Below are 26,941 nucleotides of genomic sequence, written 5' to 3' on the forward strand. Positions count from 1 at the left end.
TTTGGGGTGAGTGACCCACATTTTAAGTAGCCTAGTACCTTTTCCTGGCAAATATGTGTGTGTGTGTGTGAAATTTCCCCAAAATCCATTCAGCCGTTTGGCTGTGATTGAGGAACAAACATCCAAACACACAAACCCACAAACATCCAAACTCACAAACTCTCACCTTTTAATATTAATAGGATAACACAAAAACTTTTTCTCCACTCATGGTCAGTGGTTGGTTGAAGCCATGTATTGATTGCCATTTATTGTCCTTGGATACCTTTTTGTATCCCTTTCCTGTTTTATGCAGTTCAACTACCTTTTCCTGTAGATCCGTGGACAATTCTTTTGGTTTCCCCATGGTTCACAATTCAGAAATGTTTGTGGCTGGAGGAAAGATACAACAGTCTGTCTGGATCCCAGAAACTCACTTTTCTGCTTTTATCCACACACAGGTCGCAGGCGAGGATGTTACTGTTAGTAGCCATTCAAACCCCTTTGTGTCACCTTCTGGGCATGATGTTATGCCAAAATCACCAGGGTATGTGAACTTTGGAACAGGATCATTTTGATGTTTTTGGTTGTCATTATGATTCAAAAACAGAAAACAAAGAAGTTTGACAACAAATGGCTTCACCAAACTACTAATCATGAGCGTAGAAAAAAAATATTGTGCTATCATTCATATTCTCTGAAAAAAGGACAACCCCCCCCAAAAAAAATCAGCATAGGTATGTAAACTTTTTAGCACAACTGTATAAATGAACTACTTAGAAGATGCCCTCAAGTGTATCAACAATTCCCTGAAACAGTAAGGAGTAAGGCTGGGTTCACGCCACCACTTGTACTACGTTCGGGAATTCTATTCCCCTCTCCACATGAAAAAAGCAGAGAGAAAAGCGCTGCAACCAGCAATTTTCTCTTCGCATTTTTCACCTTTTTCAGGCGGAAACCATACGGAGCCCATTATTATCTATGGGGTCCGCAGGTTTCATAAGGTAGCCGCTTTTTATGCGGATTAGGCTTCAATTTAGGGAATCCCTTAGCAGACGCCCCAAACGGAAACCCGAATACAGATGTGAAATGGGCCTAACTAGATTATGTTCTCATATGAAAAACTTTTTTTGAAGAAAAACTGAACTGTTTTGAAACAATGCATTCTAAGGGTGAGTGTAGGTGTGACATTTCTATTTTTTCCTTGAATATGAATTTTATCACTGAATATGCTTTGTGCTTGGAAGGGTTAAATCCACAGTAAAAATCCATAACAATTCTGCAACATAATAAGCACACCATTATATAACCAGAACATGTGTTTATCATCTAGAAGTGAACAATAAGACTAGGACTACACAGTGACTTTGGCTGTGACTCCCAGCTTGGCAATGCTCAATCGTTTTGTAACTCTGCCGACTCAAGGTTGCAATTTGCTTATTTACATTTGTAAAAAAAAAAGTTGCAGGGTGACATGGAAATCTTTGGCTGCATGACAGGAGTAGCAGCCAAAGTTGCCATGTAAGGTTACATAATAAATGACTGCAAGCAGAGATCTGGTAAACTGAGAGGAAGTGATACAAAAAGTAGATTGGAAAGTAGAACTTTTCATTATAAAAAGAAGAATATTTATTTGTTAAAATCAGAATCTCTCTTTACCTACCTGTCCACACAACTATCATCCTCAATGAGAGACGTGATGAACATAGGGGGCTTCTGTTCCCCTTGACTCTTGTGTGATGCAAATTCAAACTGGACTGGTCTTAAGTAGAGGTGAAACGGATTAAATCCCATCTCTTTAGCAAACCTTGTATACGCCCTAAGAAACAATGTTATAAATGAACACACCTATAATTAGAGATGAGCGAACGGCGTTTGATCGAATTGATATTCGATCAAATATCAGGCCGTTCGAGGTATTCAATTACAATCAAATACCACGAGGCAAATGCACTAAAAATTTGTATCCCCTCCCACCTTCCCTGGCGCTTTTTTTGCACCAATAACTGCGCAGGGGAGGTGGGACAGGAACTACGACAACGGAGGCATCGAAAAAAAATTGGAAAAAGTAATTGGCTAGCTAAATCAGGTGACCTCCAATTTATACGAATAGTGGATTTAATATCCGGGTCATATGACACTGTGAACTATGTGACTGTGAGACAGGGATAGATGTACTGGCAGGATTAGCTAGGGAATACCTTTATTTAGGGGGGAATGTCACTCACCTAGCTCTTTGGGGCTCTATCTAGTTGGGATCCCCGTCAGATTACGATATGTGGGAGCTGACTTTTTCCCATAGGAATGCATTGACCAGCGTTGATTGGCCGAATGCCATATAGAGTACAGCATTCGGCCAATCAATGCTGGTTCTGCCGGAGGAGGTGGAGTCTAACATCGGTCCACAGCAATCTCCATTCTGGTCCGATCTCAGATGTAGCAGTGTTGAGCGCACAGCTCTGCTGCACCAGAGATGTAGCAGAGCTGGCCGTGCGCTGAGCTCTGCTACACCTGAGATGTAGCAGAGCTGAGTGTGCGCTGAGCTCTGCTACACCCGAGATGTAGCAGAGCGGAGTGTGTGCTGAGCTCTACTACATCCAGAGATGTAGCAGAGCTGAGTGTGCGCTGAGCTCTGCTACATCCATAGATGTAGCAGAGCTGAGTGTGCACTGAGCTCTGCTACACCAGAGATGCATCTCTGATGTAGCAGAGCTCAGCGCATGGCCAGCTCTGCCACATCTCTGGATGTGAAGCCTTAACCTTTAGGTTTATCACAGAAAGTCCGCAGAGGTATTCTTTGAAGACTTTCTTCTTCCATTATACCGACAGGAAAGTCGCCTGCGTTTCCGTATGTATAATGGATATGCTGCAATTTCCAAAACTGTAATGGTTTTAGAAATCGCAGCATATCCGCTGCACATATTTTTCCACAAGGTGTGGCATTCCGTCACGGCATCCTGCTACTGATTAGTCCCGGATGAATGTGCCTAGTCAGCAGGGAGTCTCGAGCCATGGCATCCCCGGCATGCTTCTTGTTTCCGCTTCCTGCTTTGATCTCTGCTTCCCTTTGAAAAAAATGGGAGGTGGATTCCAAGAAGAAACTGCCCCAAATTCGGGGGCGAAATCTGCCCCTAAATCCGTGGCAAATTCCTCTGTGTGAATAACCCTTATTATGTTCCTAGCTTGTCTGCAAAAATGGAATGTCATCAGTGTGCCGTCCTAGGTTTTTAGTCTCCCATAGGCTTCTATGGCCGAGTCCGTTCCGCAAAAACTGAACAGAATAGGACCTGTTCTATATGATGCAGCGTGGACTCACAGCTCCACACTGATCAGTGAAAAACATGGTCATGTGCATGTGCCCATAGAAATGAATGCGTCAGTGTGCTATATGCGAAAAACACGGATAGCACACAGATCTCACCCATGGTTGTCTGCAAGATGCCTTACAGTTAAATTTTGCATGGCAGAGTCCTATTCCCTAATAAAACGCAAACACTAAAATGGTACTTCATTTTCCAATACCAGTTTTAGAAACAAACTAGATAATATCACTTGATTGGCCTGACAAAAGTAGAGATGCAAAGTAAAATAAGTAGATACCATCTTCTGTAAAGTCCCTTTTAGGCTAAGGTCCCATGGGACGATACGCAACGCTAAAGTGCTGCGGGAAGAATCGCGGTGGGAACGCATCACGGTTCTTCCTGCAGTGCTTTGAACAGAAAGTTCATGGAGTTTTCCTCAGCGGACTTTCTGTTACCATTATAAGCCGCCGGCGTTTCCGTAGATACAATTGACATGCTGCGATTTCCAAAACTGTGCTGGTTTTGGAAATCGCAGCATGTCCATGCTGTGGTTTTAAATGCAAAGTGGGCATGGGATTTGCATGATTTCCATCCACTTTGCCTGTACTGTATAACGCCGTGATTTTTTCCTCAAATAGCGGCATTTCCGGCCCGTGGGGCCCCGGCCTTAATTTGTTCCCTAGTAATGAGTCTTATGCCATGCCCAATGTTACATATATGCATCTTTTTTTTCTGTTGGAATCCATATCGCCACTCATAACTCAAAATTTTCTTGAGAGGCAACTTGATAATAAAATAATGTATTACAAAACATACTCCTGCCTTGTGCCTTGTGTTATTCTTTTCTTTACTCTTATCTTATCACCAATCTTGTAACTAAAATGATAATGTTAGCACATATTGTGACTAATATCACAGTTGGGCACATGGTACAACGGAAAGTAGACAAATGTCCATCAAAATAATTCACAATGGTTCTTATGTTTTTTTAAATTTTTTGTAATATTATCATTGTTATAGATCTCTGTGCCCAACCCCCGCACATACAGTCTCTTTGTATTTGTTAACCTTAACGTTAGATACAACTCTGAAACTAAAAGTATTCACTATCATCACCTTGTACATAATTGCATGAATAAATTTCCCCCTAATGGCTGTATTAACTTTAAGTCTCCTTGAGCTGTCTGGCGAAATTTATCTGACCTGGAGAGAAGTGCCGTTTCTAATGATGCCTCAATTATTCTGTAACGCAGAGTGATGAGCTCTAGCATCTTGCTGAATGTGTCCAAGATATGGATTTGCTTTCCTCTGCCATGCTTTTTATCTTCATCAGCTGAGTTCAGTGCTGACATGCAGATCTCTCTAACTATGACTGGATCATCTATCAACACCTCTTCAAAAAGCTAAAGTAGAAGAAAATAATGAGGTCAAACAACACCTCAAAAATGTATGGCTGCAGTAAGCTAAGAAAAGATGGTGCACGCAAACACTGAATTCTCTCTTACATCTTTCTGCACATTTGCTGTATAGGAATGATGAAGGTCTCTTGGAGCTGACCACTCTTTAAGTGCGAGCTGAAGGAGCTTTTTTTCCACAATGTAAGACTGTCTTGGTGTCTTTGTGTTGCAGATTTGCTGAAACTCTGTAAAAATGTGGTCCAGTGTACGAGAGATTAGGTATGCTAGTCCCAGAGATGGATGAAATTCTAAGAGATAGATATTCTTTAAAGCAGGGCTGTGGATAAAAAGACAACATATTTGGATTTTTAAGCAAGTAAATGCTATTAGATTGTACTAGAATACACTGTCTACCAATAAGTATTTGGACACCTGTGGAAGAATAGAAAAACAACATTTATTCATATACAATAGTTGATAGACCCCAGCAGATGCTTTCTTATGGATGGTATTAATGGACACAATACTCCCGGATACCTGTTGAAACTCCTGGTGTATTTTAAGCTCGGTTGGGTGCGGTTTCTCTGGCCAGCATCCGTCAGTCTCTTTCTCCCAGTTTTGGGGGTCTGCCGACTCGGGGCACATTCCGACAATCACCGTTCACCTTCCACTTCGTAATCACATAGGCCACTGTCGATTTTGGGTAATTCAGTTCGCCTGCTATGTCCCTTAAGAATCGACCATTTCTGTGGTACAACACAATTACCCCTTTCTCGAAATCGGACAACTCTGCACTTTGTGGCATCTTGCATGCGACTAATGCCAAAGCTGTTTCCTATTTAACGGCAGAAGACGTGACGTACATCACAAGCACAGATATCTTCATTTGCATGAGTGTCCAAATACTTATTGGTAGACAATGTACTAGTAGAATGCTATTCGAGGGCTCTCCTGATCTATAAGTTCTTGTATTCTGCAATCATACCGCTATAAGGCTAAGTCGCCACGTTGTGGAAACAAAACTTTTTTTTGTTGCAGATTTTGCTGTGTTTTTTAAGCCAAAACCAGGAGTGGATTGAGCATAAGGTAGAAGTATAAGAACTTCCCTTATATTTTCCATTCCCTTAGTAGCCATTCTTGGCTTTGGCTCAAAAAAACGCAGCAAAATCTGCAACAAAAAAAGCTGTTTTTCCGCAAAGTGAGGTCTTAGCCTAAGGCCAGGTCCCCACGGGCCGGAAACGCTGCAATTTGACTGCGGCAGTAAAAATTGCAGCGTTTTACAGTGCTTGCAAAGTGGATGGGATTCATGCGAATCTCATGCCCACTTTGCGGAAAAAAATTGCAGCACGGACACGGACAGAGAAAGTCTGCGGAGGAAAACTCCATGAACTTTCTCTTCAAAGCGCTGCGGGAAAAAAAACGTGATGTGTTCCCGCCACGGTTGTTCCTGCATCGCTTTAGCAAGGTGGTTTCGGCCTGTGGGACCTTAGCCTTACAGTGTAATTTTACATAGAGGAGGTGCCCCAATTTCTCAATTTATCACCCTCTGAAACAAACCATTAAAAACACTTACCAGCTCATGTTAAGTGAGACAAGGGGCTTAGTTATAATATTAAGTGGAAGACCAAAGTCATAAACACCCCCTTTTCGGCCATTACGCCAAACCTTCTGGACAAACTCCCTTTGACTTTCTAGCTATATAGATAAAAATAAAATTAAAAAAAAAATCATGAAATTATTAGGAAATTAATGGAGGAATGTTTACCACCTGCTATAACTAGGCCCAAATCCCTATATGGCATTAATCCCTACAATGCTATAAAAATGGGACTACAACTTTATTAACTGTAAAACTATGCCAGTTGCTGATCTGTCACATTTTAGAAAAATGGCCATCACAAGTGAATATAACATCAGTATAAAGAATATATGAGATAAGCTAGTCGAGAACCAACTCAGCCTGTCTTTATTGGTTGAGCAGAAATTTCTGTTTGTTGAGACAGGATGAGGAAGTAGATAGATCAGAAACATGATCTGCTATATCAACAATTAAAGCTTGGTGAGGAATAAAACCGCCTGATCTAGTTGAACATTAGTGCTGTGAATTTAATAGTTAATAATTAGTATGTACTTCACATCTGCAAATGAACATAAAAAGCAACTAAAACACAATGAGCACTATCGTAACTGTAGCGGTCGCAGTGGCTGCAGTGGAAACCAGGTCCAGAAGCCAAGGAGGTCACCTTTACTAAACTAGGGCTGGAGAAACCTCTTCCATCTCCTTTCTGATTTCCTTTAATGGCTGGTAGTCTATCTAAAATTCATGACCCTACTTTCAGAAAAGAGAAAATTAACTACATCATTGCAAAAATATCAGGTGGTAAGAAGCATAAGTCAAAGAGGAATTCTGTGAGGGTGGCTTTGGCATAAAAGGGGGCATGATAACTATGTGTGGGGCTCTGACAGTGCATGGGAATACTGGGAAGCTTGTGTGCACAGACATATTGTCTTCATGGTGTTCTGGACCTAGATAGAGAAGGGAGGGGGCAACAAAGTCCCGGGCCCCTCCATATATCTCTGAACTAATCTCCCACTACCTGCCCACACGTAACCTCAGATCCTCCAATGACCTCCTACTCCGCTCTTCTCTCATCCGCTCCTCACACAACCGCCTCCAAGATTTCTCCCGTGCATCTCCCATACTCTGGAACTCCCTACCAAGACACATAAGACTGACCCCCAAAATCACAGGATTCAAGAAGGCCCTGAAGACTCTCCTATTCAGGAAGGCCTACAGCCCCCAATAACACTATCACCACACCACCATCTATAGAGTCTCCCCCTCTCCTTCTGTCTCTCCCCCCTTCCCCCATAGATTGTAAGCCCTCGCGGGCAGGGCCCTCTACCCCACCGTGCCAGTCGGTCACTGTTAGTATCATATCTACCTGTATATTTTGTGTATTGTATGTAACCCCCAAATGTAAAGCACCATGGAATTAATGGTGCTATATAAATATAATAATAATAAATAATAATACAAAGGCTGCTTAAAAGGGTTGTCCCATCACAAGGATCCTATCTATACTGCTTATTAATGTGAATGTAAGACTTTTCCTAAATACACTGCTTCAGCAAAACTGCTTTGTTTGTCCACTATCTTACTTTATTCAATTCTTTGTGGCCACAGCCCTGACTTAGCTGCTTATGAGTCAAGTGATGTATCTGCCTGCTCTGAGAGGGGAGGGAGGAGGGGCTAAGTGCAGGGGAGCGAGCCTGTGTATCTAGCTATTCCTGTGTCTACACCACGTGACCTAGCTCCCTGTTATCAGATAGAGGAGAGGAGCTGCTTTCATTTCTTCTGTTCTCCCAGTTATCAGGCTAGCTAATTCAGTTGTGTTCATTATGGCAGAAACAGGCAGTCTCTGTATGTAACACAGAATGGAGTTGCTGCTGCCTGTACTTCATAGTCCAATATGGGTGGGCAGAGCTACATGTGAATTTGGGGCGGAGCTAAACGGCAGGTTGCATGTGAAACCCCGCCCACCAAATGATGCAAGAAATCAGGAAGAAAGAAGATTTTACAGCAGTAAAGACTGATGAGTATGTGAGGTGGGAATACCCCTTTAAATGTACAGAAGAACACAGCCAAGAGATATAAAAGTTGTGCATGGTGGCGCAAGCTGAGCTTTTGCAAAAGGGCACATGCGTATATGCAACCAAGTACCAGGAAATGTTTGAATATGGCTGTATAGTGGACCCCTAGAACCAATTTTATTTCCTTACACTGTTCTATTTTAAGCAATGTAAAGGGACCCTCTCGGCAATACTGTTATACTGTGTTATGCTTAGTCTAACACTTGAGAGGGTTGTTGTATAACAGGCATTACTCCTTTTGTGTCCTTTGCACCCCTGTGTTATACACCTGTTTCTCATGACCTACAGTAGGCTTAACACAATGTAGTTTGTATCAGTTTTACAGTCAGTCTTTGGAACGAATACAGTCTGGAATTTTGCTGTTGGAGCAGAATAAATTGTCCACGACTGATTTATAGTATTGTGGGCATTTGTATGATTATTTTTTAGCTAAAAAAAGAAGGTACAATCTTCCATTCCTGAATTTGTGTCTATTTGCTTACCTGGGTTTTTAAAATGTCTCTGACAAGCTGCAAGTGAAGCCTCAGGCATTGGCATTCATCCCTATATGCTTCCAGGAAGTATTTGGCGCCAATGTCAAACCGTGGGCGCCGAAACATGATGTCAGTAATGACTTGTGCCAATGCAAATCTGTCCTCTGCATCGAGCGTATGCTGGTAAGCTTCATAGTAACTGTCAACAAGCTAAATAAAAAATACACAAAGATTTTCCAATGCCAGAAATTGTATAATACACCTGACTGTTAGATAGAGGAAATCTATTAGCTGCAAGTCACTGGAATCCCAGTTATTTCCTTTCACAGTATGTATGTGAGCTGGAGCAGGTGTTCACATGCATCTTCCAGATCCTGTACATCAGAAATGTGGTATGGAAGCAGGAAAGGGCAAGCCATTTATTAGGTATATTGTAACTGTGGGCACAATAGATAGCACTTTTTGGGTGGACCAAGGCTGTCGCTCTTACAGAGGTACTGTGGTACCAGTCATTTGCGCTAGAACAAGATAGTTTTGCATTGATCAAGTCTTCCTCTGGTTTGAGAGAATAAACAATACAGACATTAGGAAAAGGCAGCATATTTGGTCCAGAAAGAAACATTTATGTCAAATACCTGTTGTTTGTTTTCTAACAGGCTAAATTCCCAGGTCCATATTTCCAGCAGCAATGCAAAGCGGTCCACATTAACATGCGCCCAGTCTGAAAGATTAGTACCATTCACTTCTTTTTTACTGAACTTGAAACCTTGAAAAGCCAAAAGATAAAACGCTAAAGAACCAATAACACTATCTGAAGATGCTTCTCATGTAAGCCATCCGTTAGATTGCTTTATTCAAGGATCAGTCTACCTCATATTGAAAGTATCAGATAGTAATAACAAACTGTGCGGAAGTTAAAAATGGAAGCATTTTGTGGCTGGTGTCCATGAATGGGTGCAGAAGGCAGTGTCCTTCCATGTTCAAGCATGAATACCTTACAGAACCTTGGATATGGCAGGCACTGATGTGTGGCTACTATGACATTATTTTAACTCAACCACATCAGGTTCTAATTTCTTTATTTCTTATATTTCTGTATTTCTAATTTCTATATTTTCTGTTGAGAAACATTTGCATACTAGAGCTAACCCATGACACCAAATTTTAAATTATGTATAGTATAGCACTGTCATGGGCCAGTAAGGGCTCGTTCACATGGGGCAAGAGGGGATGGATTTTGGCGCTGAATCCACGTCAGAATCCTCCCCCTCACAATAGAGGTCTATGCAGAGCTGCCCTTTCTTCAGGTAGATTCCATGACAGATTCAGCCACGGCGTCCACCTCGCGGAAGCAGCCTCCGGACTAGGCCCATTCATTTGGGCCTACTCCGGAGAGGGACGCTGCGACTGTCGGGAGCCACGACAGTTGTGGCAGGCGCATTTTGGTCCTATTCTGACGCAGCTTCCTGCGTCAAAATCAGGACCACAATACACCATTCCATGCCCCGTGTGAACTATCCCTTACACTCAAAAAAATATACTGTAGTATAATATTTACACTTTCAAAAGGGGGTGAATGATGTCATACAAAGTACAATGAGAACTACACCATACAGCTCAAGTTGTATGTAACAACTGCACAGTTTGTCATCTAAGCTCAAGCTTCATGCTCCCCTCCCAAAATTTATGTGACCTAGGAAAGAAACATTATGGTCAACAACAAGCAACTGTGAAAGGATAAAACTGTAACACTGGACTTTCCCATTGTCTTTTTTCTTCCATTAGATCAGTAGCATATGAAAGTTTCCATTGACCTATTTGGCTAAACATTTACTCTTGTAATGTCCTCCATCACTTCATAAGGACAAACACACACATTGGTATTTGTATTCAATACATAGAGAGAAGGCAGCAGTGTATGGAGTTTAACCTGACTGCTGTCACAATTCCTGTCTACAAACTGGAACACATGACGAGCCATGTCCTGAACCCGATGAGGGCTGTCATCTTGCTGTTAGTGCTGTAAAGGTTATCTATTGCTTTACTTTACCTATTTGCAGGGGACAGACTGGAGGACGGGCCCATCTCAATTAGTACTGAGCAAATGTTTCATTTAAGACCCCCCATTTACATGCATCTTAATGTGCTTTTATTGCACATTTTTAGCATCAATGCAAAAAGAATGAAACCTGTGAATAAAATAGTCATAAGAAAAACAATCTTACGCTTTACTAGTACTAATACAGGTAATGTTATAAATATTTTACATCTTACTTCGATCTTTCTCAATATAGAGGGTTGTTAACAGCAGCAACTGATCCTGCAATTGCTTTAGATCTTCTAGTGCAGCATCATACATTACAAAGACTCCTCTCTGATCCTGAGTGTGAACTGTTCCATCTTGAATTGTGTAAAAGTCATTGTGATTGTCAACTTCTGAAAACTCCATGAACTGTGCACTATGAACCTGCGGTAAGGTAAAGAATAGCGATGAGCGAGTATATTCGATTGAATACCTCCCCTCCATAGACATTAGTGTTAAAAAAAAAAAAAAAACGCCAGGGGAGGTTGGAGGAGAAACAAATATTTCCCAATTTTCTGCATGGTATTCGACTGACTACACCAAATAAAGGTTTTTGATCGAATACTACTATTTGATTGAATAGTTGTATTCGATCGAATACTATTTGCTCATCTCTAGTAAAGAAGTAAGTACTATTGACAGCAATAGACATAATATAATATAATGCATTAAATCTTGATGTATTCTAGATTATCAAACTATTCTGGATTATCACATGGAAGTTATACGAATATATAAAGAGAGGTTCAACATTCAACATCAACATCAACTGCTATTACTTTAATTTTTGATCTGAGGAGTCAAAAAAATATCTGGTTGGTGTTCTTGCTGTAGTTATAAATTTATTTATTTTTTTGCAGATTCAGGGTTTTCTCACAAAAAAATTCAATTTTTTTTCTGCATTTCTTGTGTAGCCAGATGTTTTATTAAAATCTATGGGGAAATAAAAGGTACTGCAAAGATTTTTTTTTTTGCATTTTGGTGGCTTTTATTTCAGAAAAATATTGGATGGTTTAAGTATGGGTTTTTAGCACTTTTTCCAATAGGTTTCCCTATTGTGCATAGAAAAAAAAGAAAAATCTGAAAAAAAAATTTCAGTAATAAAAAATTTGTATCTTATGTAGTTACAAATTAATCATGATTTCAGGATTTCATTATATCTAGAGATGAGCGAACACTAAAATGTTCGAGGTTCGAAATTCGATTCGAACAGCCGCTCAATGTTCGTGTGTTCGAACGGGTTTCGAACCCCATTATAGTCTATGGGGAACAGATACTCGTTAAGGGGGAAACCCAAATCCGTGTCTGGAGGGTCACCAAGTCCACTATGACACCCCAGGAAATGATGCCAACACCTCTGGAATGACACTGGGACAGCAGGGGAAGCATGTCTGGGGGCATCTAACACACCAAAGACCCTCTATTACCCCAACATCACAGCCTAACAACTACACACTTTACACACTCAATACCACCTCTCTGACAGTAGGAAAACACCTTGAAACATGTGTATTTGGCACTTGCAGTGAGGAGAGCTTGTCACCAGCAGTGAATTTGGCCCTTGTAGTAAGTTGAGGTTGGCACCAACATTTGTTTTGAAAATCAGGGTGGATTGAGCCTCTAACCAGCAGAGTTTGGGCAAATTCATGGTGGAGGGAGCCTCTAAACACCCCAGTTTGGGCAAATTCATGGTGGAGGGAGCCTCTAAAAACCCCAGTTTGGACCAATTCATGGTGGAGGGAGCCTCTAACCAGCCCAGTTTGGGCAAATTCATGGTGGAGGGAGCCTCTAAAAAACCCAGTTTGGACCAATTCATGGTGGAGGGAGCCTCTAACCAGCCCAGTTTGGGCAAATTCATGGTGGAGGGAGCCTCTAAACAGCCCAGTTTGGGCAAATTCATGGTGGAGGGAGCCTCTAAACAGCCCAGTTTGGACCAATTCATGGTGGAGGGAGCCTCTAAAAAACCCAGTTTGGACCAATTCATGGTGGAGGGAGCCTCTAAACAGCCCAGTTTGGGCAAATTCATGGTGGAGGGAGCCTCTAACCAGCCCAGTTTGGACCAATTAATGGTGGAGGGAGCCTCTAAACAGCCAAGTTTTGGGAAATTCATGGTGGAGGGAGCCCCTAAAAACCCCAGTTTGGACCAATTCATGGTGGAGGGAGCTTCTAAACAGCCCAGTTTGGGCAAATTCATGGTGGAGGGAGCCTCTAACCAGCCCAGTTTCGACCAATTAATGGTGGAGGGAGCCTCTAAACAGCCAAGTTTTGGGAAATTCATGGTGGAGGGAGCCCCTAAAAACCCCAGTTTGGACCAATTCATGGTGGAGGGAGCCTCTAAACAGCCCAGTTTGGGCAAATTCATGGTGGAGGGAGCCTCTAAAAAACCCAGTTTGGACCAATTCATGGTGGAGGGAGCCTCTAACCAGCCCAGTTTGGACCAATTAATGGTGGAGGGAGCCTCTAAACAGCCAAGTTTGGACCAATTCATGGTGGAGGGAGCCTCTAAAAAACCCAGTTTGGACCAATTCATGGTGGAGGGAGCCTCTAACCAGCCCAGTTTGGGCAAATTCATGGTGGAGGGAGCCTCTAAACAGCCCAGTTTGGGCAAATTCATGGTGGAGGGAGCCTCTAACCAGCCCAGTTTGGACCAATTAATGGTGGAGGGAGCCTCTAAACAGCCAAGTTTTGGGAAATTCATGGTGGAGGGAGCCTCTAACCAGCCCAGTTTGGACCAATTCATGGTGGAGGGAGCCTCTAACCAGCCCAGTTTGGGCAAATTCATGGTGGAGGGAGCCTCTAAAAAACCCAGTTTGGACCAATTCATGGTGGAGGGAGCCTCTAACCAGCCCAGTTTGGACCAATTAATGGTGGAGGGAGCCTCTAAACAGCCAAGTTTGGACCAATTCATGGTGGAGGGAGCCTCTAAAAAACCCAGTTTGGACCAATTCATGGTGGAGGGAGCCTCTAACCAGCCCAGTTTGGGCAAATTCATGGTGGAGGGAGCCTCTAAACAGCCCAGTTTGGGCAAATTCATGGTGGAGGGAGCCTCTAACCAGCCCAGTTTGGACCAATTAATGGTGGAGGGAGCCTCTAAACAGCCAAGTTTTGGGAAATTCATGGTGGAGGGAGCCTCTAACCAGCCCAGTTTGGACCAATTCATGGTGGAGGGAGCCTCTAACCAGCCCAGTTTGGGCAAATTCATGGTGGAGGGAGCCTCTAAAAAACCCAGTTTGGACCAATTCATGGTGGAGGGAGCCTCTAACCAGCCCAGTTTGGGCAAATTCATGGTGGAGGGAGCCTCTAAACAGCCCAGTTTGGGCAAATTCATGGTGGAGGGAGCCTCTAAACAGCCCAGTTTGGACCAATTCATGGTGGAGGGAGCCTCTAAACAGCCCAGTTTGGACCAATTAATGGTGGAGGGAGCCTCTAAACAGCCCAGTTTGGACCAATTCATGGTGGAGGGAGCCTCTAACCAGCCCAGTTTGGGCAAATTCATGGTGGAGGGAGCCTCTAAAAAACCCAGTTTGGACCAATTCATGGTGGAGGGAGCCTCTAACCAGCCCAGTTTGGACCAATTCATGGTGGAGGGAGCCTCTAACCAGCCCAGTTTGGGCAAATTCATGGTGGAGGGAGCCTCTAAAAAACCCAGTTTGGACCAATTCATGGTGGAGGGAGCCTCTAACCAGCCCAGTTTGGACCAATTAATGGTGGAGGGAGCCTCTAAACAGCCAAGTTTGGACCAATTCATGGTGGAGGGAGCCTCTAAAAAACCCAGTTTGGACCAATTCATGGTGGAGGGAGCCTCTAACCAGCCCAGTTTGGGCAAATTCATGGTGGAGGGAGCCTCTAAACAGCCCAGTTTGGGCAAATTCATGGTGGAGGGAGCCTCTAACCAGCCCAGTTTGGACCAATTAATGGTGGAGGGAGCCTCTAAACAGCCAAGTTTTGGGAAATTCATGGTGGAGGGAGCCTCTAACCAGCCCAGTTTGGACCAATTCATGGTGGAGGGAGCCTCTAACCAGCCCAGTTTGGGCAAATTCATGGTGGAGGGAGCCTCTAAAAAACCCAGTTTGGACCAATTCATGGTGGAGGGAGCCTCTAACCAGCCCAGTTTGGGCAAATTCATGGTGGAGGGAGCCTCTAAACAGCCCAGTTTGGGCAAATTCATGGTGGAGGGAGCCTCTAAACAGCCCAGTTTGGACCAATTCATGGTGGAGGGAGCCTCTAAACAGCCCAGTTTGGACCAATTAATGGTGGAGGGAGCCTCTAAACAGCCAAGTTTTGGGAAATTCATGGTGGAGGGAGCCTCTAAACAGCCCAGTTTGGGCAAATTCATGGTGGAGGGAGCCTCTAACCAGCCCAGTTTGGACCAATTCATGGTGGAGGGAGCCTCTAAAAAACCCAGTTTGGACCAATTCATGGTGGAGGGAGCCTCTAACCAGCCCAGTTTGGACCAATTAATGGTGGAGGAAGCCTCTAAACAGCCCAGTTTGGGCAAATTCATGGTGGAGGGAGCCTCTAACCAGCCCAGTTTGGACCAATTAATGGTGGAGGGAGCCTCTAAACAGCCAAGTTTTGGGAAATTCATGGTGGAGGGAGCCCCTAAAAACCCCAGTTTGGACCAATTCATGGTGGAGGGAGCCTCTAAACAGCCCAGTTTGGGCAAATTCATGGTGGAGGGAGCCTCTAACCAGCCCAGTTTGGACCAATTAATGGTGGAGGGAGCCTCTAAACAGCCAAGTTTTGGGAAATTCATGGTGGAGGGAGCCTCTAACCAGCCCAGTTTGGACCAATTCATGGTGGAGGGAGCCTCTAACCAGCCCAGTTTGGGCAAATTCATGGTGGAGGGAGCCTCTAACCAGCCCAGTTTGGGCAAATTCATGGTGGAGGGAGCCTCTAAACAGCCCAGTTTGGGCAAATTCATGGTGGAGGGAGCCTCTAACCAGCCCAGTTTGGACCAATTAATGGTGGAGGGAGCCTCTAAACAGCCAAGTTTTGGGAAATTCATGGTGGAGGGAGCCCCTAAAAACCCCAGTTTGGACCAATTCATGGTGGAGGGAGCCTCTAAACAGCCCAGTTTGGGCAAATTCATGGTGGAGGGAGCCTCTAACCAGCCCAGTTTGGACCAATTAATGGTGGAGGGAGCCTCTAAACAGCCAAGTTTTGGGAAATTCATGGTGGAGGGAGCCTCTAACCAGCCCAGTTTGGACCAATTCATGGTGGAGGGAGCCTCTAACCAGCCCAGTTTGGGCAAATTCATGGTGGAGGGAGCCTCTAAAAAACCCAGTTTGGACCAATTCATGGTGGAGGGAGCCTCTAACCAGCCCAGTTTGGGCAAATTCATGGTGGAGGGAGCCTCTAAACAGCCCAGTTTGGGCAAATTCATGGTGGAGGGAGCCTCTAAACAGCCCAGTTTGGACCAATTCATGGTGGAGGGAGCCTCTAACCAGCCCAGTTTGGGCAAATTCATGGTGGAGGGAGCCTCTAAAAAACCCAGTTTGGACCAATTCATGGTGGAGGGAGCCTCTAACCAGCCCAGTTTGGGCAAATTCATGGTGGAGGGAGCCTCTAACCAGCCCAGTTTGGACCAATTAATGGTGGAGGGAGCCTCTAAACAGCCAAGTTTTGGGAAATTCATGGTGGAGGGAGCCCCTAAAAACCCCAGTTTGGACCAATTCATGGTGGAGGGAGCCTCTAAACAGCCCAGTTTGGGCAAATTCATGGTGGAGGGAGCCTCTAACCAGCCCAGTTTGGACCAATTAATGGTGGAGGGAGCCTCTAAACAGCCAAGTTTTGGGAAATTCATGGTGGAGGGAGCCCCTAAAAACCCCAGTTTGGACCAATTCATGGTGGAGGGAGCCTCTAAACAGCCCAGTTTGGGCAAATTCATGGTGGAGGGAGCCTCTAAACAGCCCAGTTTGGGCAAATTCATGGTGGAGGGAGCCTCTAAAAACCCCCAGTTTGGACCAATTCATGGTGGAGGGAGCCTCTAAAAACCCCAGTTTGGACCAATTCATGGTGGAGGGAGCCTCTAAAAACCCCAGTTTGGACCAATTCATGGTGGAGGGAGCCGCTAAACAGCCCAGTTTGGACCAATTCATGGTGGAGGGAGCCTCTAACCAGCAGAGTTGGTGGAAATCAGGGTGGAGGGAGCCTCTAACCAGCAGAGTTGGGGGAAATCAGGGTGGAGGGAGCCTAGTATTAGCAGAATTGTGCAACGCTTATGGTGGATGAGTATGAGGATGCGGAGGAATTGGAGAGGTTGAGTACAGACATGGAGTTTCATGTTGGGGTGCTTTACACAGGTGGGCACAAAAATGACGGCTCTACCCAGTGGTGGTTCATTTTTATCAAAGTGAGCCGGTCGGCACTCTCAGCTGACAGACGGGTGCGCTTGTCAGTGATGATGCCACCGGCTGCACTGAACACCCTCTCAGATAGGACGCTGGCGGCAGGACAGGACAGCACCTCCAAGGCCTATAGGGCAAGTTCAAGCCACAGGTCCAACTTCGACACCCAATACGTGTAGGGCGCAGAGGGGTCGGAGAGGACAGGGCTGTGGTCGGAAAGGTATTCCCGCAACATGCGCCTATACTTCTCACGCCTGGTGACACTAGGACCCTCCGTGGCGGCACTTTGGCGAGGGGGTGCCATCAAGGTGTCCCAGACCTTAGACAGTGTGCCCCTCGTTTGTGTGGACCGGTGAGAACTTGGTCGCCTACTGGAGGAACTGTCCTCCCTGCCGCCAACGTCACATGCTGGAAACATCTCCATCATATTCTGCACCAATTGCCTGTGGCAAGCATTGATGCGATTGGCCCTCCCCTCTACCGGAATAAAAGACGAGATGTTGTTTTTATACCGGGGGTCAAGGATAGCAAAGATCCAGTACTGGTTGTCCTCCATGATTTTGACAATACGCTTGTCGGTTGTAAAGCACCCCAACATGAACTCAGCCATGTCTGCCACAGTGTTAGTTGGCATGACTCCTCTGGCCCCACCGGAAAGTTCAATCTCCATTTCCTCCTCATCCTCCATGTCTACCCATCCGCGCTGCAACAATGGGACGATTCGAAGTTGCCCGGAAGCCTCCTGTATCACCATCACATCATCGGACAACTCTTCTTCCTCCTCCTCCTCCTCCTCCTCCATTAAACGCAGTGAAGCGGACAGATGTGTGGACCTACTCTCCAGCTGTGACGGATCGGATGCTATCCCTATGTCTATGTCAATCAGGGATTCTCTCAGAACACACAAGAGCAGGATTGTAAGGCTCACCATCGCATCCTCAGAGCTCACCCTCCTTGTGGACTCCTCAAAGACCCGTAGGATGTCACAAAGGTCTCTCATCCATGGCCACTCATGGATGTGAAACTGAGGCAGCTGACTTTGTGGCACCCTAGGGTTTTGTAGCTGGTATTCCATCAAAGGTCTCTGCTGCTCAACCACTCTATTCAACATCTGAAACGTTGAGTTCCAGCGTGTGGGGACGTCGCACAAAAGCCGGTGTTGTGGCACATGCAGGCGTTGCTGGAGAGATTTTAAGCTAGCAGCGGCTACTGTCGACTTGCGAAAGTGGGCGCACATGCGCCGCACTTTCACCAGTAGCTCTGGAACATTGGGGTAGCTCTTTAGGAAACGTTGCACCACTAGGTTGAAGACGTGGGCCAGGCATGGAACATGTTGGAGTCCGGCAAGCTCCAGAGCTGCTACCAGGTTCCGGCCGTTATCACAAACGACCATGCCTGGGCCCAGGTGCAGCGGCTCAAACCATATTGCCGTCTCATCGAGGAGGGCATCCTTCACCTCGGAGGCAGTGTGCTGTCTGTCCCCCAAGCTGATCAGCTTCAGCACAGCCTGCTGACGTCTACCAACGCCAGTGCTGCAACATTTCCAACTCGTAGCTGGGGTCAATCTAACAGCGGAGGAGGAGGCGGTGGCGGAGGAGGAGGCGGTGGCGGAGGAGGAGGCGGTAGAGGAGGAGGAGGAGGGGGGTGTTCTTCTCGTGTCCCTGCCAGGAATGTTAGGCGGGGAGACGAGGTACACCGGGCCAGTTTGGGAAGCAGTCCCAGCCTCAACTACATTCACCCAGTGTGCCGTCAGTGAAATGTAGCGTCCCTGTCCGCATGCACTTGTCCACGCGTCGGTGGTCAAGTGGACCTTTGTGCAAAGCGCGGAACTAAGGGCCCGCCTGATGTTGAGTGACACGTGCTGGTGCAAGGCGGGGACGGCACACCGGGAGAAGTAGTGACGGCTAGGGACGGCATAGCGAGGTGCCGCAGTTGCCATCAGGTCCAGGAAGGCGGGAGTTTCAACAAGCCGGAATGCCAACATCTCCTGGGCCAGCAGTTTAGCGATGTTGGCGTTCAAGGCTTGCGCGTGTGGGTGGTTAGCAGTGTATTTCTGCCGCCGCTCCAATGTCTGAGAGATGGTGGGTTGTTGTAAAGAAGCGCCTGATGGTGCCTTTGATGGTGCAGGAGAAGGAGATAAGACAGGAACAGGGGAGGATGAGGGAGAAGTCAACAAAGTGGCGGAGGCAGATGAAGTGGTGTCCTGGCTCGTCCTCTGGAGTGCATCGCCAGCACAGTCAGCAGTGGCAGTGGCAGAGGCAGAGGCAGTGGCAGAGGCAGTGGCAGTGGCGTGAACGGCAGGCGGCCTTTGTCCTGCCGTTGCTGCCTGCCACTGATTCCAGTGCTTGGATTCCAAATGACGGCGCATTGAAGTGGTGGACAGGTTGCTCTTCTCAGAGCCCCTAATCAATTTCGAGAGGCAAATTGTGCAGACAACACTATATCTGTCCTCGGCGCATTCCTTGAAAAAACTCCACACCTTCGAGAAACGTGCCCTCGAGGTGGGAGTTTTTCGGGGCTGGGTACGAACTGGAACATCTTGGGAGATTCCGGGTGTGGCCTGGCTTCGCCTAAGCTGCTGACCTCTGCCTCTGCCTCTAGCTACCCTTTTTGGTGCTGCACCTGCCTCAACATCCACACTACTTTCCCCGCTTGACATCCCCCCTGTCCAGGTCGGGTCAGTGTCCTCATCATCCACCACTTCCTCTTCCAACTCCTGTCTCATCTCCTCCTCCCGCACAATGCGCCGGTCAACTGGATGCCCTGACGGCAACTGCGTCACATCATCGTCGATGAGGGTGGGTTGCTGGTCATCCACCACCAAATCGAACGGAGATGGAGGAGACCCTAGTGTTTGAGCATCTGGACACAGATGCTCCTCTGTTAGGTTCGTGGAATCGTGACGTGGAGAGGCAGGTTGAGGGACAATGAAAGGAGCGGAGAACAGCTCTGGGGAGCAGGGACAGTTTGGGTTATTGTTCTGTAAAGCTTCGGAATTTTGGGAGGAAGGAAGACAAGACTGTTGGGTAATAGGAGGAGAGGAGGCAGAGTCTGACTGGCTGCTGGACAATGTGCTGTAAGCGTTCTCTGACAGCCATTGCAAGACCTGTTCCTGGTACTCGGGCCTACTAAGGTTTGTACCCTGCAGTTTAGTTAATGTGGCAAGCAACCCTGGCACTGTGGAGTGGCGCAATGCTTGCTGCCCCACAGGAGTAGGCACGGGACGCCCTGTGGCTTCACTGCTACCTTGCTCCCCAGAACCATTCCCCCGACCTCGCCCACGGCCTCGTCCACGTCCCTTTCCGGGAGCCTTGCGCATTTTGAATTCCTAGTTAGAAATTGGCACTGTATACCAGTAGTAAAAATTGTGGGTGCACGTAACCCCAATATATTCTTTGAATTCCCAGTCAGACAATGGCACTATATACCAGTAGCAAGAAATGAGGGTATTTATAACCCCAATATATTCTTTGAATTCCCAGTCAGACAATGGCACTGTATACCAGTAGTAAAAATTGTGGGTGCACGTAACCCCAATATATTCTTTGAATTACCAGTCAGAAACTGGCACTATATGGCAGTAGCAAGAAATGAGGGTATTTATAACCCCAATATATTCTTTGAATTCCCAGTCAGACAATGGCACTGTATACCAGTAGTAAAAATTGTGGGTGCACGTAACCCCAATATATTCTTTGAATTACCAGTCAGAAACTGGCACTATATGGCAGTAGCAAGAAATGAGGGTATTTATAACCCCAATATATTCTTTGAATTCCCAGTCAGACAATGGCACTGTATACCAGTAGTAAAAATTGTGGGTGCACGTAACCCCAATATATTCTTTGAATTACCAGTCAGAAACTGGCACTATATGGCAGTAGCAAGAAATGAGGGTATTTGTATTCCCAATATATTCTTTGAATTCCCAGTCAGACAATGGCACTGTATACCAGTAGTAAAAATTGTGGGTGCACGTAACCCCAATTTATTATTTGAATTACCAGTCAGAAACTGGCACTATATGGCAGTAGCAAGAAATGAGGGTATTTATAACCCCAATATATTCTTTGAATTCCCAGTCAGACAATGGCACTGTATACCAGTAGTAAAAATTGTGGGTGCACGTAACCCCAATATATTCTTTGAATTACCAGTCAGAAACTGGCACTATATGGCAGTAGCAAGAAATGAGGGTATTTGTATTCCCAATATATTCTTTGAATTCCCAGTCAGACAATGGCACTGTATACCAGTAGTAAAAATTGTGGGTGCACGTAACCCCAATATATTCTTTGAATTCCCAGTCAGAAACTGGCACTATATGGCAGTAGCAAGAAATGAGGGTATTTATAACCCCAATATATTCTTTGAATTCCCAGTCAGACAATGGCACTGTATACCAGTAGTAAAAATTGTGGGTGCACGTAACCCCAATATATTCTTTGAATTACCAGTCAGAAACTGGCACTATATGGCAGTAGCAAGAAATGAGGGTATTTATAACCCCAATATATTCTTTGAATTCCCAGTCAGACAATGGCACTGTATACCAGTAGTAAAAATTGTGGGTGCACGTAACCCCAATATATTCTTTGAATTACCAGTCAGAAACTGGCACTATATGGCAGTAGCAAGAAATGAGGGTATTTATAACCCCAATATATTCTTTGAATTCCCAGTCAGACAATGGCACTGTATACCAGTAGTAAAAATTGTGGGTGCACGTAACCCCAATATATTCTTTGAATTACCAGTCAGAAACTGGCACTATATGGCAGTAGCAAGAAATGAGGGTATTTATAACCCCAATATATTCTTTGAATTCCCAGTCAGACAATGGCACTGTATACCAGTAGTAAAAATTGTGGGTGCACGTAACCCCAATATATTCTTTGAATTACCAGTCAGAAACTGGCACTATATGGCAGTAGCAAGAAATGAGGGTATTTATAACCCCAATATATTCTTTGAATTCCCAGTCAGACAATGGCACTGTATACCAGTAGTAAAAATTGTGGGTGCACGTAACCCCAATATATTCTTTGAATTACCAGTCAGAAACTGGCACTATATGGCAGTAGCAAGAAATGAGGGTATTTGTATTCCCAATATATTCTTTGAATTCCCAGTCAGACAATGGCACTGTATACCAGTAGTAAAAATTGTGGGTGCACGTAACCCCAATATATTCTTTGAATTCCCAGTCAGACAATGGCACTATATACCAGTAGCAAGAAATGAGGGTATTTATAACCCCAATATATTCTTTGAATTCCCAGTCAGACAATGGCACTGTATACCAGTAGTAAAAATTGTGGGTGCACGTAACCCCAATATATTCTTTGAATTACCAGTCAGAAACTGGCACTATATGGCAGTAGCAAGAAATGAGGGTATTTATAACCCCAATATATTCTTTGAATTCCCAGTCAGACAATGGCACTGTATACCAGTAGTAAAAATTGTGGGTGCACGTAACCCCAATATATTCTTTGAATTACCAGTCAGAAACTGGCACTATATGGCAGTAGCAAGAAATGAGGGTATTTATAACCCCAATATATTCTTTGAATTCCCAGTCAGACAATGGCACTGTATACCAGTAGTAAAAATTGTGGGTGCACGTAACCCCAATATATTCTTTGAATTACCAGTCAGAAACTGGCACTATATGGCAGTAGCAAGAAATGAGGGTATTTATAACCCCAATATATTCTTTGAATTCCCAGTCAGACAATGGCACTGTATACCAGTAGTAAAAATTGTGGGTGCACGTAACCCCAATATATTCTTTGAATTACCAGTCAGAAACTGGCACTATATGGCAGTAGCAAGAAATGAGGGTATTTGTATTCCCAATATATTCTTTGAATTCCCAGTCAGACAATGGCACTGTATACCAGTAGTAAAAATTGTGGGTGCACGTAACCCCAATATATTCTTTGAATTACCAGTCAGAAACTGGCACTATATGGCAGTAGCAAGAAATGAGGGTATTTATAACCCCAATATATTCTTTGAATTCCCAGTCAGACAATGGCACTGTATACCAGTAGTAAAAATTGTGGGTGCACGTAACCCCAATATATTCTTTGAATTACCAGTCAGACACTGGCACTATATGGCAGTAGCAAGAAATGAGGGTATTTATAACCCCAATATATTCTTTGAATTCCCAGTCAGACAATGGCACTATATACCAGTAGCAAGAAATGAGGGTATTTATAACCCCAATATATTCTTTGAATTACCAGTCAGAAACTGGCACTATATGGCAGTAGCAAAAATAGTGGGTGTATATAGCCCCAATTCTATTGCTAGGGGACTTGCAGGGTATTTCTGGGGTGAAGGTGGGGGGGCACACCGTTGGAACGGGTATCGGGGGTATATATCGGGTATACGGGAATACACTGACAGTGTATTCCATTCAGGATCCTGGGAAAGCTGGGTTGCGGCGATTGAGCCCGTCAGTGCCACGTTACACTGACAAGCTTCTCCCTGGAATTGAAGTTATATGTAAGCCCAATATATTCTTTGAATTCCCAGTGAGACAATGGCACCATATGGCAGTAGCAAAAATAGTGGGTGTTTATAGCCCCAATCCTATTGCTAGGGGACTTGCAGGGTATTTCTGGGGTGAAGGTGGGGGGGCACACCGTTGGAACGGGTATCGGGGGTATATATCGGGTATACGGGAATACACTGACAGTGTATTCCATTCAGGATCCTGGGAAAGCTGGGTTGCGGCGATTGAGCCCGTCAGTACCACGTTACACTGACAAGCTTCTCCCTGGAATTTAGCTCTTATAAGAGCTGTTGTGGTTGTCTTCTCCTTCCTATCCTAGCCTGTCCCTGCCTACCCAGAATCTAAGCCCTAGCTAGCTGGACGGAAACCTCCGTCCCCGGTGAATTGCAAGCTCAGAATGACGCGAAGCTGGGCGTCGCTGTTCTTTTAAATTAGAGGTCACATGTTTTCGGCAGCCAATGGGTTTTGCCTACTTTTTTCAACGTCACCGGTGTCGTAGTTCCTGTCCCACCTACCCTGCGCTGTTATTGGAGCAAAAAAGGCGCCAGGGAAGGTGGGAGGGGAATCGAGTAATGGCGCACTTTACCACGCGGTGTTCGATTCGATTCGAACATGCCGAACAGCCTAATATCCGATCGAACATGAGTTCGATAGAACACTGTTCGCTCATCTCTAATTATATCCATGGTTATAGTGTAATATTTCACAAACATTTCATGCTATTATATCAGGCTTCTTGGTATAACCCTTATTATAATATGTAATCCCATAATTAAATTCTAAAATCTTAAGAAAGTCTGAATTTATGTTCCACAGAATTCAGTACCATAATCATACGCAAAATGAAATGCTTAAGCAAAAGTCTCATATGTTGCAAAATTTTAGGAAGGTCCCAGAAACTCAGATGAAGATAGTGCTAATACCTGCAACCTATAGTTATAGGACCTGTAGTCTTATGGTGCTAGTAGAGTGTTAGGCTGAGGCCCCATGTTGCGGAAACACAGTTTTTTTTTGTTGCAGATTTTGTTGAGTTTTTTTGAGCCAAAGCCAAAATAATGTGCCAAATGTTTTCTATTGGTAAAAAGTCTGCACCACAGGCAGATCAGTTCAGCATTTCGGTTTTGCATTGTCTTGCTAAAATATGCAAGTCCTTCTTTGAAAGATAGTTGTCTGGATAGGACATAAAGAATTTAAAATTTTGCTTGATATAATCAGAAAATTAGCAATTTTTCCATTTTGCCACTTTAAGGCTAAGGCCCATGTAGCGAGACGCTGTCAAAAAGCACTGAGGAAAAGATTGTGGTGTAAACGCATCACGTTTGTTTGCAGTGTTTTTCTCTGCAGACTTCCTGTCACTATTACACCTTATTAAGTATAATTGACCGTTTTTTTACCGGTATGCAAATGAGTTCTCTCGCAGCGATGGGGGCGTCCCCACCGCTGCCAGAGAAGTGTCTCCAAGAGCCACCTCCTTCTTCGTCTGCAGTGTCATCTTCAATGTCTTCTTCCGGCGCAAGCTCGTAACTTCTAGGTCTTGGGCCTTGGGCAGAGCAAACTCCACAGGTGCACAGGTCATGGGAAATTGCCACTTGCACAGTATTGTTAGCGGCCATTTTCCAGTGGCCTGTGCGCCTGCGCAGTCTGCTCTGCTAGAAGTTACAAGTCTGCGCCGGAAGAAGACATTGAAGATGACGCGGAGGACGAAGAAGGAGGCAGCGCTTGGAGATGCTTCTCTGGCAGCGGTAGGGACACCCCCATCGCTGTTTGAGCGCTGGGGCCCGCCCCCATCGCTGCGGGAGAACTCATTTGCATACCGGCAGCGGAGACCACGTCTAAAGGTAAGGGACGAATAGCCTTTCTAAAGGCTATTACGACGTCTTATCCACAAAAAAAAAGTTTTAATGGTAGAATCCCTTTAACTTGCATTGTGGATTGCATGGCGAACTGTATTCACAGGCAATGATTTTTGAAGATATTCCTTAGCTCATGCAGTGATCTGGATTACAGACCTCTGTTTCCAATGCAGGGCCACCTGAGGACTCTTAGATCATGAGATCCATTATCGACCATCACCTTTGTCCCTTGTGCACATGCATTTCTCCACATCCTCGGAATCTTTTGGTGATATTATGTATTGTAGACAGTGATATATGCTAAGTCTTTACATTTTATGTGACAAATGTATTTCTGAAATTATTCCACAATTTTTAGATGAAGTTTTTCACAAATTGGTGAAACTCTGACCATTTTTGTTTCTGAAAGACACTGCCTCGGCTCTTTTCATACACAGTCATGTGACTCTGTGGCTGTTTTTTCAGTAGTACAACTTGCTTAACCATAACCTTTTGTGAATCCTGTCCAAACATTTTTGAGAATTGTTGCTGCCATCAATTTATAAAAGAGTTAATTTTCTCAAATGAAATGGAACTACTGATATGTGGTCTATTGTGAATAGAATATGGCTGTATGCGATTTCCAAATCATTGCGTTCTTGTTTTCTTTAACTTTTTTTTTTTTTTTTTTTTTTTTTTAAATTGTAGTTGTACAAATTAGTTATATTTTAGAACTTCCATATTCCGGCAATCCACACTTAAGATCCCAATGTTATCCGTTATGCCACTGTGCCAATATCCAATGTCACTATTGATAGAAAATTTAGGAGGTGTTAGACTCATTAATCACATCCTTAATGAAGTAATACCTGGAGATCCGCTGGTGTTTGGTACATATATTGATGAGATCCAAGTCCTCCTGTCATCCCAGAAGCACCTTGACTAGCAGTTACCCAACATGCCTGTTCACCTGCACTGCAGACCAGATTACCAGAAGTTCTTGCAAGACAGCAGCTGTCGATTGTTAGGGTCCTCTCAATAGATCGGAAATAGTTTAGGATTCCAAGACTCATGCGCTGTAACAAGAAATAAACAAGCAGAAATGTTTCATTTAGCCCAGGGGTAGGGAACGTACGGCTCTCCAGCTGTTGCAAAACTACAACTCCCAGCATGCATACTGGCTCTGCTGTTCTGGGAACTCCCATGGAAGTAAATGGAGCATGCTGGGAGTTGTAGTTTCACAGCAGCTGGAGAGCCAAAGGTTCCCTACCCCTGATTTAGCCCATTCGATGCCAGGACTTCTGGATATTTTTCACCTTTGGTAACCAGAGCAATTTTCACA

General features: G+C 44.7%; 1 protein-coding gene across 1 annotated transcript in view; it reads right to left on the reverse strand.

The window, feature by feature from the left end:
* The window catches only part of LOC142198497 (uncharacterized), a 43,798-nt gene extending 17,210 nt beyond the window's left edge, over window positions 1-26,588 (reverse strand). The window contains exons 1-8 of the mRNA XM_075269531.1: window positions 26,469-26,588; window positions 11,080-11,272; window positions 9,441-9,571; window positions 8,815-9,015; window positions 6,252-6,373; window positions 4,787-5,015; window positions 4,485-4,684; window positions 1,643-1,798 (exon numbers count right to left, since the gene is read on the reverse strand). Coding sequence (XP_075125632.1) covers window positions 1,643-1,798; window positions 4,485-4,684; window positions 4,787-5,015; window positions 6,252-6,373; window positions 8,815-9,015; window positions 9,441-9,571; window positions 11,080-11,272; window positions 26,469-26,525 — 1,289 coding nt within the window. The 5' untranslated portion in view covers window positions 26,526-26,588. The remainder of the gene's footprint in view (window positions 1-1,642; window positions 1,799-4,484; window positions 4,685-4,786; window positions 5,016-6,251; window positions 6,374-8,814; window positions 9,016-9,440; window positions 9,572-11,079; window positions 11,273-26,468) is intronic.
* Window positions 26,589-26,941: the final 353 nt, after the last annotated feature.

The sequence above is a fragment of the Leptodactylus fuscus genome, chromosome 3, assembly GCF_031893055.1.
Source record: "Leptodactylus fuscus isolate aLepFus1 chromosome 3, aLepFus1.hap2, whole genome shotgun sequence".
Lineage (NCBI taxonomy): Eukaryota > Metazoa > Chordata > Amphibia > Anura > Leptodactylidae > Leptodactylus > Leptodactylus fuscus.